The sequence below is a fragment of the Rhea americana genome, unplaced genomic scaffold (genome assembly GCF_003343005.1).
Source record: "Rhea americana isolate MKP2758 unplaced genomic scaffold, rheAme1 scaffold_421, whole genome shotgun sequence".
Classification (NCBI taxonomy): domain Eukaryota; kingdom Metazoa; phylum Chordata; class Aves; order Rheiformes; family Rheidae; genus Rhea; species Rhea americana.
In genome coordinates this window covers 23028-35888 of record NW_028186559.1, presented here as the reverse complement: position 1 = coordinate 35888, position 12861 = coordinate 23028, and the positions used below count along the sequence as shown (strand labels likewise).

The window sequence follows — 12861 nt, the reverse complement described above, 5'->3', positions numbered from 1 at the left end:
GTCCGTCGAGTGCCTGGGCGCCCGCCTGAACGACATCAGCCTGGGCGAGCCCGACCTGCTGGCCCCCGGCGTGCAGAGCGAGCAGACGGGTGAGCGGCGGCGGCGGCGGCGGCGCCTCGGCCCGGCGACCGCCCCGCTGGTTTTATCCTTTGGTTTGTTTGATTCGTTTATTTATTTTTTCTCTCCCTCCCCCCCGCCCCCATCCAGACCGGTTCAACGTGTTCCTCCTCCCCTGCCCCAACCTGGACGTTTACGGCGAGTGCAAGCTGCAGATCACCCACGAGAACATCTACCTCTGGGACACGCGCAACCCCCGGGTGAAGCTGGTGTCCTGGCCGCTGTGCTCCTTACGCCGCTACGGGCGCGACGCCACCCGCTTCACCTTCGAGGCGGGCCGGTGAGACGCCGCCGCCGCGCCGGCCGGGCCGTCGGGATCCCGCGCGGGCCCTGGCCGGGGCCACCCGCGCCCTCAGCCCTCCCGGAGCCGGGCTCCGGGCTCGCGCCCGTTGCGAGGCTCGTTTGGCTCCACCAGGCCTGACTATATTAGGAACTTTCCTGCTAATTACTAGCTACAGACGGGAGGAAACATGATCTTCCCTTTCATCCCGGCCCTCGGCTTCCGCTGACTCATCGCTTTGGGCTCTTTTATGGAGCCAAGGGGAGGGAGGCGGTGGTCCGTCCCCGTCCCCCCCCCGCCCGTTTCCCCGCTTGCCAGGGATCGGGGTTTTTTGCGGGGTTTTTTTCTTTTTTTCTTTTTTTTTTCCCCCCTCAGGGAAGGGCCCTCCCCGCTGTCCCCCTCCGGGCCCCGGCGCTCGGCGGAGCCGCTTCGCACGGGCTAGTTAATAAGGTGCCGGGTATCCCCCKGGGAAACAGGCAGCCGAGCGTCGTGCCGAGTTTGCGGCCGCGCTGTCGAGCCGGYGCGGGGCGGCAGGGAGAGCCCTGGTGCGCGCGCGTTTCCGTCGCTTCCGATTCTCCGGTATTTTTAGCAGGCTGGAAATAGATTCGATGGCGTGCGCGAGCGGCCGGACGGGTGCGGGGATTACCGGGAGGCAGCAAGGAGAGGGGGGGCAAGGAGTGGCCGTGTCGCGGCCCGGCTTTGGGGGATGCGGGACGGGCCCGTGCGAGCCGGCTGGGCGCCGGTGAGCCCGCGTGACACCCTGCGCTCCGGCCCGGCAGCATGTGCGACGCAGGCGAAGGCCTCTACACCTTCCAGACCCAGGAGGGCGAGCAGATCTACCAGCGCGTGCACAGCGCCACGTTGGCCATCGCCGAGCAGCACAAGAGGGTCCTGCTGGAGATGGAGAAGAACGTCAGGGTGAGCGGGGCCCACGGGGACCCAGCCCGCTCGGGGTGGCCTGACGGAGGGGACGGCGAGCCRGGCGCCGCGCCGTGCCGCGTAGCGCTGCCTGGGGTGCTCCCGGCTCGTGCCGACRCGCCGTTGCCGCTTGACGGCCGTTTGCAGCCTCTCCCTGCCCTCGCTGGGAGCAAATGCAGCTCCCAAGGCCACGGGCAGCAATTCCTGGTGCTTTGGGGCACCGCTGTGCTGGCAGCCACCAGCACCCCCTAATCYCCTCTCCGTCTGCTCCAGCTGCTGAACAAGGGCACCGAGCACTACTCCTACCCCTGCACCCCCACCACCATGCTGCCCCGCAGCGCCTACTGGCATCACATCACCGGCTCGCAGAACATCGCCGAGTCCTCCAGCTACGCCGGTGAGTGTCCCCGTCCGCCCCGCGCACCTCCGACAGCCTCCGGCCCCATGTGGGCACCCGCCGACCCTCCCGCGGTGGGGCTGAGCCACCCGTGGGAACGTGGCGTCGGTCCCAGCGCGAGACCAAGCTGTGCTTCGTCCCCAGGGGAGGCTTATTCGGGCGCCCAGGCCAGCTCGGACACCGACCTCCTCAACAGGTTCATCTTACTGAAGCCAAAGCCCTCCAAAAGCGATAAGGCCGAAAGCAGGGAGTCCAAACCGTCGCAGTGAGCCCGCGGTGCGGGGCGCCCGCCGCCGGGGCCAAGGAGCGCAGGACACGTGCGGCTTCAGAGGGTTGCTTCTCGGGTGCTCCTCTGCCCCCTTTTTCTTTTTCCTGGGGGTGTCAAGGATCTGAGAACCCTCCCCTCTCGATGGAGAGGTGAAGAGCCCCTCACTGCAGAGACAGAGACGGCGGCAGGTAGACGCATCCTCCGTGCCAAGACCTTTGGGGAGCAGGTGCTGGCAACAGGGGCTCTCGCCCTGGCCGGACCTTGCAGAAGGTGGTGATAACTAGCTCTATGTTAAATGATTTTAAATATATATTGCACATACATATTATATAGGACGAGACTTTTCCTTCTCACTCCAATGCCAACTTCATAGCCACCGCAGAGACCTTGGAAGAGGAGACACTCGAGATTTTTTTTTTTTTAAGTGTTGGGGACCCAGCTGGGAGGTGGAAAAGAGCGGGGAGGTGACCTCGTGGGACAGGCAACCGCAGTCACGGCGCAGCACTGCCACGAGGGAAAACAGCCCTGGCTCCCTCCTGCACGGCGCTCGGACGGACCGGTGAATTTTCTACGCGCTCTGTAGAACTGAGACGTCTCAGGAGAAACTGGTTTTTTCCCTTCCGAACGGAGGCCTCGCACGTGCAGCGGGGGCACCGCCGCGGCTGCTGGGGCCGGGAGGCGTCTCATCGGCCAGCACCCGGGGAGACCACCCGGTCCCCGGCACCTCTTGCTCCTTCATCGCCAGCTTCTCCTCGCTTCGATGCCCCCCCCCCCAAGACAACGCGCCCCATTTACCTGCCCAGCAGAACCGGCCGGGAGCAAAGGGGCAGCTTTGCTGAAATAAAAATTCCCGGGGTGGAGGCAAGGCGCTGGCTGTGAGCCCTNCTTTGCTGAAATAAAAATTCCCGGGGTGGAGGCAAGGCGCTGGCTGTGAGCCCTAGCTCCCCCCACCTCCGCCGCCCCAGGACCTCCCACGGGCAAGACGGAGGAGACGCCGGTGGGAAAAGCCGTCTTTCTCCTTAGCTGCATCCCGTTTCCATCCGTCGCTCTCGCACTCCCTCCGCCTCGCCGCTGCTGCCAGAGGGCACCAGTGAGAACGGGTGAAATTCCCTTGCACGYGGGAGCCGGGTTTAATATACCGAAMTCAAAAGCAACTGATTTTCTAGGTCTCCTATTTATTGAACTCCTTTAGAAGGGCTATCTTTTTATTGCAGTACAAACTAAGGTGTTTCCTTTGAATTTTCTTTCTGGTCTGGGTTGGTTGGTTGGTTGGTTGGTGGGGTTTGGTTTTTTTTCCCCCTTAAAGCTCCAGGTCCTTCCTGTTAGGACAAGGAGTGTTGTGCTGTGGGAACCTGTGGTCTGTGGCCTGTAAATACTGTGTCTTGGATCTGTGTAGCTTGTGGATGATACTGGGGATCTGCTGGAGCAGTTTTGGGCCAGAGAAGGGCTGCTTCCCCCCAACCCCCCTCCCCTCGCCTTACTGCTGGGTGCGGACGGGTTCGTGAGCACCCCAGCACTGCCTGGTARCGCGTCCTCCCCCGGGGAGGAGAGGTGGAACCTGCTGGCTTGGCCCGGCTACACACCTCGTCTGGAAAAGATGGGATTTAACATTTATTACCAAAAAAGATTAAAAAAAAAATTTTTTTTAAAGGAATTGCTCTATGAATAAACAATCCTTATCCACCCTTCCTGTCTGTCTGTTCCATCCAAATGCGCTCGGGAAGTACAAGCCACAATAGCGCACGCCAGAGCGGGAGAAAAAAAGTGCTGATTGGGAGAGGAGGTTCCCTACCGCTACGAGGCAGCGTGTTTGGCCGAGAGCTTTGTTCTGCCTCCAGCCCCCGCAAGGACGTTTCAGGCGAAGCCTTGAAAGCGCTGGGGAGGGGAGAAGGTGTAGCGAGTTGTCCCCCTCGTTGACACGCRTTGGTGAAACAGCACGCCGACGGCTCGCCGCCCGGGGAGCTCGGGGACGCGCAAGGGCGGCAGAAGGCGTTTCAAGTCCCTCTAGCTCCAGGCTCTTCCAGGATTGCGCCGACGAGGTTATCACCGCCTGAGTTGTCTGGCAGAGCGCTGGAGCCGGTCTCGAGGCAAGGGAAGAGGGAGCCACGGAGGCCGGACGGAACCACGGAGGCCGGACGGAACCACGGAGGCCGGAGCGGCCGTGCAGACCCCTTCGGTTGCGCCCAGAGCTGCCTGGTCTCCTGGCTGCCACCTTCCCCCCGCAGCAAGGAACAGCCCCTCTCACCTCACTCCCTCCAGGGACAAGGGACAAGGCAGGTCTCCGTGGCAGGATGGCACCCAGGAGCTCAGCAGGCTGCCGTGGGGGAGCGAGGCCCTGCTTTGGCAGCCTTGCACGGGACACATCCCCACACCCTGTTGTTCCCTTGCCCTGGCCGTGCTGGGACGAGCGCAGCAGCATGCACGCCTCCCCCTCCAGCTAGATCATGTTCTTTCCAGCAGCAGCCAAGAAAAAAAAAGCTACTGAGAAGCTCATCCTAAATCCTGTTGGGAGCTGATGAAGGAGAGGAAGAGAAAGGGCGACCCAGCAACTTTGGGAGCCGTTCAGCCGCTGCCACAGTGGCAACGGCTTGGTATGTGCCCCAAGCTCCAGCCAAGTGCACAAGCCACCTCGTACCTTGGGGGCCGTAGGCACATTTGAAGCTGTCAGCCGAGGTTTAGTAATGACAGAGTCCCTGACATCCCAGCTCCTAATGTAAAGATTATATAATGCATGGATGGAGCCTGCTCCAAAGGAATCTTTAAGTACGGCTAAACCTCCCTGGCCCATCTGGGCCCCCCTGCAGCACTGCCTTCTGCAGCATCTCACTTTCCAGCCCAGCTTCAAACATATGCTTCAAAGATAGTGCTGGATCCATAAATGACAGGGCTACATACTGGAGGGGGTTTCAGTCTCCTTAGGAGATAATGTCAAGAGCAGCAATCAGCAGCAGAGAGCAGCGCTCCCTCCAAAGCAGATCTCATTAAGTTAATGTCTATTGGAGAGATGTAAATGATGTGACATCTCTTCCTGCAGCCCCGGACGTGCTTTCAGGGCTCACTGAACACAGGGGGTAAGGCTTTATTCAGCACAGTAAGGAACGGACACGCAAATAAGATAGGGTTGTGTAACCAAGGTATGCACTTCCCTGTTCCAAATGCCACGTGACCGGAGTCCAAAACTCTGGGCTAAAACACTGGGATCACTTAGGGACAAAACCCCATCCCAACAAAGGCATTCACAGTACCCATAAGTTCTCTTCCTGCTTTACTATACATGTTGTGATGGCATAGTTTGGGAAGGAAAGCAAGGGAAGAGGTGTCATCGAACAGCAGAGCCAGGTCAGGAAAGGCAGAGGCAGGGATGAGGAGGTAAAAGCCTCAGTCCAGGCAGGTGCAGCTTTGCCCAGCCTGCTGCCAGGCAGAGGCAGGAACTCTTCTGCATCACTCGTGCCTGGAGAGTCTCCTGCCACGGGGCCACCTCAGTTTATAGTTAGGACATCACTCTGAATCTCGTGGCTCAGCTGGGTCTGGAGGTCACTCAGTTTCTTCTTCAAGCCGGACAGCGCAGACAGAACGATGGTCTCCGGGCGAAGGGAACCGCAGGATTCCACATTGTAGTAAAACCTGATGTTACAAGTTGGGGAAAAGTTACCATCTGCTCTGCGAGGAGCTGCAAAACCAGAGAGCACCCGCAATGCCATCCCAGCCCAGCACACCCTACTCTTAGGAGGGTAGGGGTCAGCATCACTGACCTCCCAAGCAGGCAGCACTGCTCCTCTACAACAGCTGCAGACCCATGCAGAGGTCACACCAGCACTTGTGACACCAGCTAAGAGCCCTTCTGAGCTTTTCTCTATCCAGACACCGCAACGTGCAAGCCAGTGTAGAGCCCTGCGCCAGGGGAGCTAACACTGGCTGCAGGCACTGTGGCAACGCAAACAACGTGGGAGTGGGGGGTACTATCAGCAATCAGGGTGTGAAAGACCCGCATGGGTGAATAAATACCGCAGGTGCTGGTGACATCTTCGCAGACATCCCAGGCCACCTCCTTCCCAAGCCTCACACTCCACCCAGCACTGCACTGCCTTGCTTGTTAACATGATTTCAGAAGAGTCTAGTATTTCCCAGAGGGGAAAACCTGCCAGTCAGGGGCATTTCATCAGTTAACTCCAACTCCTGCTCTGCTTTTCAAGGAACACCAGCTCCATGGGTTGGTAAACTTCAGTGCAGAGTATCTGACACACATCAACAAAAGCCAAAGAGATGTACCCAGCAGTATCACCTGGTTTTCCAGCAACGGGATCACATTTAGGTTCCTACCTTTCTGGCTTCCCATTAGGATCATAGGGAGCCTGAGCATCTTCCTCATCGATCTCGGAGTATTCGCTCTTGGGCCTGAAATCAAGTAGCAGGAAAGGTTAGCACAAAGCCCACGCGCTGGTCTGTTTAGCCCCAGAGCACCCAGGCACTCAGTGGCACTGTTTGGAGGATGCCTCCCCTCCTGGAAGGTCTCAGAGTGACGTTTGCCGCACTGTTGGTACAGCACGGCACTTATTTCTGAAAGCTGGAACGACTCCTTGCCCCTGCACCTGGTGGGACCTGCCACCTTCCAGTCTCTCTCAGCAACACCGGAGAAAGAGGTCAGGCCTGCTCTGCGTGCAGTACTGCAGCTCTGTGCAGCTGCACTGGTAGGGTCTGACAACGCGCTTGCAGGGAAGGGATGACGATGCCTGCAGAGATGGTGTTTATAAAGCCTGCACTCCGTGTTTATGGAGTAACGGACTCCGCTACTGATTGCTGGGCCAAAAAAACACTGGAGGACTCCAGCACTGTCTCTGCAGCACAGTTGAGATGGGAAGGCCCTGACCAGCCTGTGGCCAGCAGAAATAAACCCTTCTCCTGGAGCTTTAGGGCTTGCTCGCTGGTACTTCAGACATCAACTGCACTAGTGAGCTCAGCACTCCTCATGCCCYGCACTTCCACTCCCCTGTACACATCACTACCAAAATCACTGCAATATCAAAGAATTAGGCTGCGTCAACATGCTGTATCTTTCTACCTGTTGCATCTCTTGGCTTACAGGTCATCATATAGAAGAGATTGTTGGGAAGTGCATAACTCTTGTTAAAAAAAAACAAAAAACAAAAAACCCCAAAGCCTTGAATTRTCTGAGAAGCAAGCACAGAAAACCCCACGACCATCAAGGCCTCCTGCCAGCTGTCCCAGTGATGTCAAGAGAGGCTGATCCTAGCACCCTGTTATCAACTGTCTTAAATCAAACTGCACTTCCCTAAAAAATCCTCTGTCTGTAACAAACTACCAAGAGAAATGAGAAATAAAGTGTTAATGGAGCTGGAYCTTCACCTTACTTGCAACACCGTCCATAACAGAAAACAAGGCACAGAGTAACCTGCTGTTCTACCCCCAAGGCAGCTGGCTTTGAGCATCCAGCTGTGTTCCAGTGTTCTGCCAACAATTTCTTCAGTCATACATCAGACCAGTCTGATCATTCATAATGACAAGTATCCTAGTTGTCTCCAGGACTTTGGCTGTGTTTGTGATGCTCAGATACCCCAGAAAACAGCTATTATGTAAAACCAAACCAAAAACATAAATATCCTTGGATAGCAGAGGGATTTGTCTCTGTATTGTCTTCAGATAGATTAAGATAGATTAGAAAGAAACACATATCATCAAGGAACAGACAACTCCAATGGCCATCATCATTTCTTTGGGGTTCTCCAGCTTTTACCTGTGTTTTCTGAAGGACTCCTCAAAAATTGTTTCCAGATACCCAGCTTATTATATAAAACTCCAGGTTCGTGAGGACACAGCCTAGTCTACCATGAAACAAAATAATCCACATTAACAACTGCCTTGGGCCACCTAGACCAGGAAGCTCCTCATCGCTGACATATATGTGTTCAGCTATGCAGTTGGGGCTGTTCTCTGCAACCCTGAAGGCTCCAAAAGCACACACTGTGACATCCTGTGTCCAGAAGAAGGTAAACCTGATACTTGAGCTTACATGCATGTGTCTACATGACTCAAAGCAATATTTCCAAAACCTACCTCCATTAGTGTCAGAAAAAATAATATCTAGCATCACAATCAATCAAACCAGAGACTTATTCAGTACCAAAATGAAACTGAAAATTATTTTAAACCCTGATTTGAAAATCCAGATCAAGGAGACATTCTTGCTTCTCAAGCATCCCATGTATGACTCAAGACAATCAAATAAGTTTCGATGCAATTTGCCTGCCACAAATCATTCAGCTACTTCAAAATTAGTGAGTTCTTCTCCCAGAACTCCTGCGGACAAAGAGTCCTGAATTACCTGCCCATCAATTCTTGTGATGGGATCCTAACTGAAGATCTGCTGAGCAGCAGCCTCCTCCTGCTCTGCACCACCTKGTCACAACCAGCCCTTTACATGGGTTTTGCCATTGATGGCCTAGTCTGTAGCTGGCCATCTCAAAGTCCAGCTTCCTGTGAAGCTCGTTAATGCTAAGAAAATGCATTCCCATTTCCAAATTTCTTGCACTACGAGTCAGCCTGGTTACTGCTGCAGATCCCAGAGTATCAGCCAATGAACTGCTGAGGGAACTGAATGCCTGACATCTCCTGTTCTCACCCAGACAGACTGAACCAGACTCGTGACCGTGCCCTGCAGAACTCATCAAAGTCAAGTGGGGTTTTCTCCCTCCATCCATAAAACAGGACTGAAATTGCTGCAGGCAGATTCCTGCCCATTTTATCCATATTACAGATTTACCTGCAACTCTGCCCTCTATGACAAAGGTTTCTCAGATCTCCAGAGCACAAACCTGGCACAACATCTCTGCGGCAGCAGAAAACCCCAGCAGTTTGGTTGAGGTGTGAACTCTAGGCCATTTACTCCTCCAGGAAGATCATTTACTGATAGCTGACTTAAGCAAGGGGCAACATAACGCCATGCTCTGTAGTGGGTCCAAGGACCTGGGACCAAAGCAGATAACCATGGATGGACTATAGCCCACTACCTGTCTGCCACTGCTTGCAGCCATTTGCAGAGTCAACCTTGGCAACGCGGGGCCTGACAGCAATATGCCTGATGTAGGAGGAAAGCCTGCTGAGCCCCTTCTGCTGCTCAGCCTTCTGTCCAGCTGCAGCTGCGCTCAAGGCTTTGTTCCTGCTTGCTCAGCCCTCGCTCCCACGGTCCTTGCACCAAATCCTGCTCCTATACCAAAGTCTTGCTGACCTTGAGCTCAGGCTGTCTCTACTGCCCTGCTGCTACAGCAGTATATCCCCTTCCTTCTCTAGTTTCTGCTCTCATTTTGCTCTGCCTAAAGTACCTGGTTTCTCTCTCTGCTGCTGGCTCCAGCACAGTCCATGACAGGATGACTATTAGGTGCAGCTCAGATGTCTACTGGTGGAAAAATTCTGCTAGTTGAACTCCTCACCCTGGCCAAAGCAGGGTAGCAGCTTCCCGAAAGCAAAACCAGGCTACCTTYGGCTGAGACTCAGCACACAACTGAAGCAGAGTGATAAGGCACTCTGGTAGGGGCTAGGCAGAGGAGAGGGTCAAAGGGGAACTCCCAGCATGAGCTCCACGAGTGAGGAGGTCTGTGGGTGAAATTAGAGCCACACACTGGGCCTTCCTCAACCAGGCAGGGCTTCAAAATTAATCCTGCAACCTAACCTTCCTCTCTCYACTCTCATAGCATCCTCCTCTGTCTAGAGGAGTTCTTTTCCTTCCTCAAATCTTACTTTCTACTGCATACAACTTCTGCAGGGAAGGAAAAACTTGAAGGAGTGGCAGGAAAGAATGTGAAAGGGAGCGAGATAAAATGGCGGTAACTGTTTCAAGGACACTGCACGAGGAGAGACAAAGGAAGGCCACAAATCAGTCCACCTTGTGCGCGGCTACAACAAAGTAACTGGCTTCGGTAGCATAATATAGGAGCAGAGGGGACAGGGGATGTCTGTGCAAAGGGATGCTCAGGATCATTTACTGACCAAAATTATCCCTGGAGCTCAAGTGTAAGTGCCTTCTGGAAAACCTTTTCAAGTCTCTCCAGACTGACCCACACTTACCACAGAGGACTAACAGCAATGAAAAAAAAAATACAGCCACTGCAGAAACCTGCTYGGGTTTAGGAGCCTAAACGTCAGGTTTAAGTTCTGAGCCATTACTACAGCTGTTGTTTTACTTGATACCCCAGGATTCACCTYAGGACCACATATCTCACCCCAAACCAGGCCAGTCTGGCCCCATAGGGTCAAGCACATACCACTCCTCCGGCTTCGGGTACACYGTGTGCCTCAACGCGTTGTCCGGGTCGTACTCAAAGGCTACGCCAGCCGTGGGGTTCCACTTGGCGTGCTCCTTGCCAAAGCCCTTCTTGGCATAGGCTCGCAATCTGAGCTCCTGGCCCTTCCGCAGCTTCACAATGAGGATATCTAAGGAAAAGCACAAATGAGTTTGAGAAGGCCGCAGAGGATAAACGAGTGTGTAGGATCACATGAGGGCAAAGGCAGTAATTATTAGTGCCCAGAGAGATGTCACCAGAAGCCGGTGCTTGCTTGGACTTTTGAATGGGTTTATCTAGTGTAACTAGGAAACTTCCTGCTAAGTAAAAAGAGGGGTTGCACACCTGTCCGTAGGCACAGCTCAGACCCTAAAGCCATAGCAGACAGCACAGTACTCTGCATCTTTGCCTGAGCTCTCAAAAAGGAGAGAGAAAACATCTTTGATACAAAACATTAGCCCTGGGAATAACATGTAAGTGGTGTTAAGTCCGAGTCCTGGACCAAATGCTAACCCTGTTGATGCTGGCGTCTCTCAGCTACTCACTTTACATGTCAGTTCCAGGTTTACAGCTGCCTTAGGGTTACCTGATTAGTAAATGAAGGAAGAGTTTGAAAAGCCTGAAAAGAAAATCCATTCCCTTCTGCAAGGTTTATTCCCAGTGTGATACTTACCATCCTGTTCCACGTAGTCATTGGGGTCGTTGTCTCTGCTCCGAGATGTCACCTGCRTAAGAGAAGGAAAGCAGATGCATTAATGGTGAGATCACTTTTTTTCCCCCCAAGTCAAAYGGCAGCTCCCTACAAAAATTAGAGGCTGCAAGAGAGCCAGCCTGCAGTGATTTATTCTYAGCCACAAATCCAGTCCACCCTATTTAATGGAAATCAAGACAATTCAGACAGTTGCAGCTATGCCATCGATAGCACACTTCAGTCAGCCTGCTGGCCTCCCAAGCTGCTGCCTAGGCCCAGCCCAGCTGCTTGGTTGTGTGACACAGTCCAGCCACTCACAGACTGCTGGAAGGTGACGCGCACTGCTCACAGCAGCACRACTGAAGCAAAGAAGAGACAGAAGGCTGAAGTAGGCTATAACCAGGTAGCCACTACCAAAAGCAGCCCCCAGGCTGTTGAGAGCTCTGGATGCAGCCTCAGAACAGGGCTCCTCCAGCCGAYAGCATTTTAAAACACTCTCCATTAAGTTCCTTTGCATCCTTTCAGCAGGACACAAGTGCACAAGTTCTGAGTGTGTAAGGTTAAGATGGATAAGCTACATTAAAGCCTCCCATGAGTTTGAGAGGAAAGATAAGGTCTTAACAAGACCATACTGCCTGCAGAAGAAATGCCATCAGACAGCCAATGAAGGAGAACACAGCAGAGAAGAGGAGGGCATTTGTAGACACTGTTCTTTCCTCAGATATTCCTGCTTCTTACTTTCACTACTTTAGTGGCTCTTTAGGCAATATGAAATATTCTCAAAGGCCTTATTTGGTCCATATCCCATGTATGAACCACTCCAGCCCCCACAGAAATGTAGAGAGGGGACCTGCTGACAGGCAGAGAGACTGTGACACTGACCGGTATAACGCGGGGGTTGTTGGAGATGAGATCGCGGGATGTGACATGACGAGTCTGGTCTTCGTTGCACCGGACATCGAGGGTAAACTCCACAGAACAYTCCGGACAAAACTCGTCACACGTGCAGTCCTAAGACAGACACAGGTCAAAGCCTTGATCTCAAAGCTCTCCTAGCCAGAATCAGTAACAGTTCAAATTAGATAAACTCCTCTGCCCTGAACTCAGAAAGCACCAAAGACATTTTACTCTACTCACTCTGGAATACTGCATCTTATCCACAATGTCATCGCTGGTGAGTGGGATCAGGCCTGAGGAAGGAAAAGCAGTTATAGAGACTCATCTGAGTGAGACTGTGGAAGCACTGACCCTCCTACCAAGACTAGCAGAGGAAGAGCAGTCCCATGACTGAYATTAGTAGTGTAGAGACAGATTTTGCCCGTGTCCAGTTCCTTACTGTACGTATTTTTTTCCCCCTGCGCTGGCCTCCTCTAAGTYGCCCGGGACTCACCCAGTCTGTGTGCAATGAACTCATCATGGAGCACAGAGGAGTTGGCRTCTATCTGGACCCAGTCGATGGCTGTAAAGAGAACAGAGACAAACCGAGAAAGGGCCGTGTGGAGAAGGTACGAGAGCATTTATAAAGCGCAAAACATTACAGAGGCTCCGGGGAGGCTGCAACAGCACTCGCTCTACGGATTTCAGCCGTGAGGACTAGCTACGCATCAGGTGGCCTCTAAGCAAGGTGCTTGGAGGATAAAACAGATGGGAAGCGGCAACACGGCGACTGCAGCAGCAGCGTATCAGACCGCGGCCACAACGCGGCCACAACGAGGCAAAATCATAAGTAAAGGCAAATACCTATAATGGGAACTTCCGCTATGAACACTCTTCGAATAGAATTCGCCACGCTGACGGGGAGAGAGCACGGACAGCGTTCAGACACCGAGCGCCAGCTCCGAACCGAGCCTGCCGACAGAGCCGCCCCGCGGCGGCGGCGGGCCCACACGGGCGAGC

The 12861-nt window shown here is 54.1% G+C and overlaps 2 protein-coding genes across 2 annotated transcripts in view; one reads left to right on the top strand and one right to left on the bottom strand.

Annotated features, from left to right (window-relative positions):
- Positions 1-2858, top strand: part of DOK4 (docking protein 4) — a 4601-nt gene extending 1743 nt beyond the window's left edge. Inside the window, exons 2-6 of the mRNA XM_085315188.1 lie at positions 1-89; positions 208-397; positions 1177-1315; positions 1589-1712; positions 1857-2858. Of these exons, the coding sequence (XP_085171314.1) occupies positions 1-89; positions 208-397; positions 1177-1315; positions 1589-1712; positions 1857-1981 (667 nt within the window). The 3' untranslated portion in view covers positions 1982-2858. The remainder of the gene's footprint in view (positions 90-207; positions 398-1176; positions 1316-1588; positions 1713-1856) is intronic.
- Positions 2859-5039: 2181 nt separating this feature from the next.
- Positions 5040-12859, bottom strand: POLR2C (RNA polymerase II subunit C; the record flags this gene model as incomplete). Its single annotated transcript, XM_085315187.1, has 8 exons — positions 5040-5604; positions 6301-6375; positions 10257-10425; positions 10948-10999; positions 11848-11976; positions 12103-12155; positions 12356-12424; positions 12706-12859. Coding segments are annotated over 8 exons (846 nt in total), but the record flags the coding sequence as incomplete, so codon positions are not given.
- Positions 12860-12861: the final 2 nt, after the last annotated feature.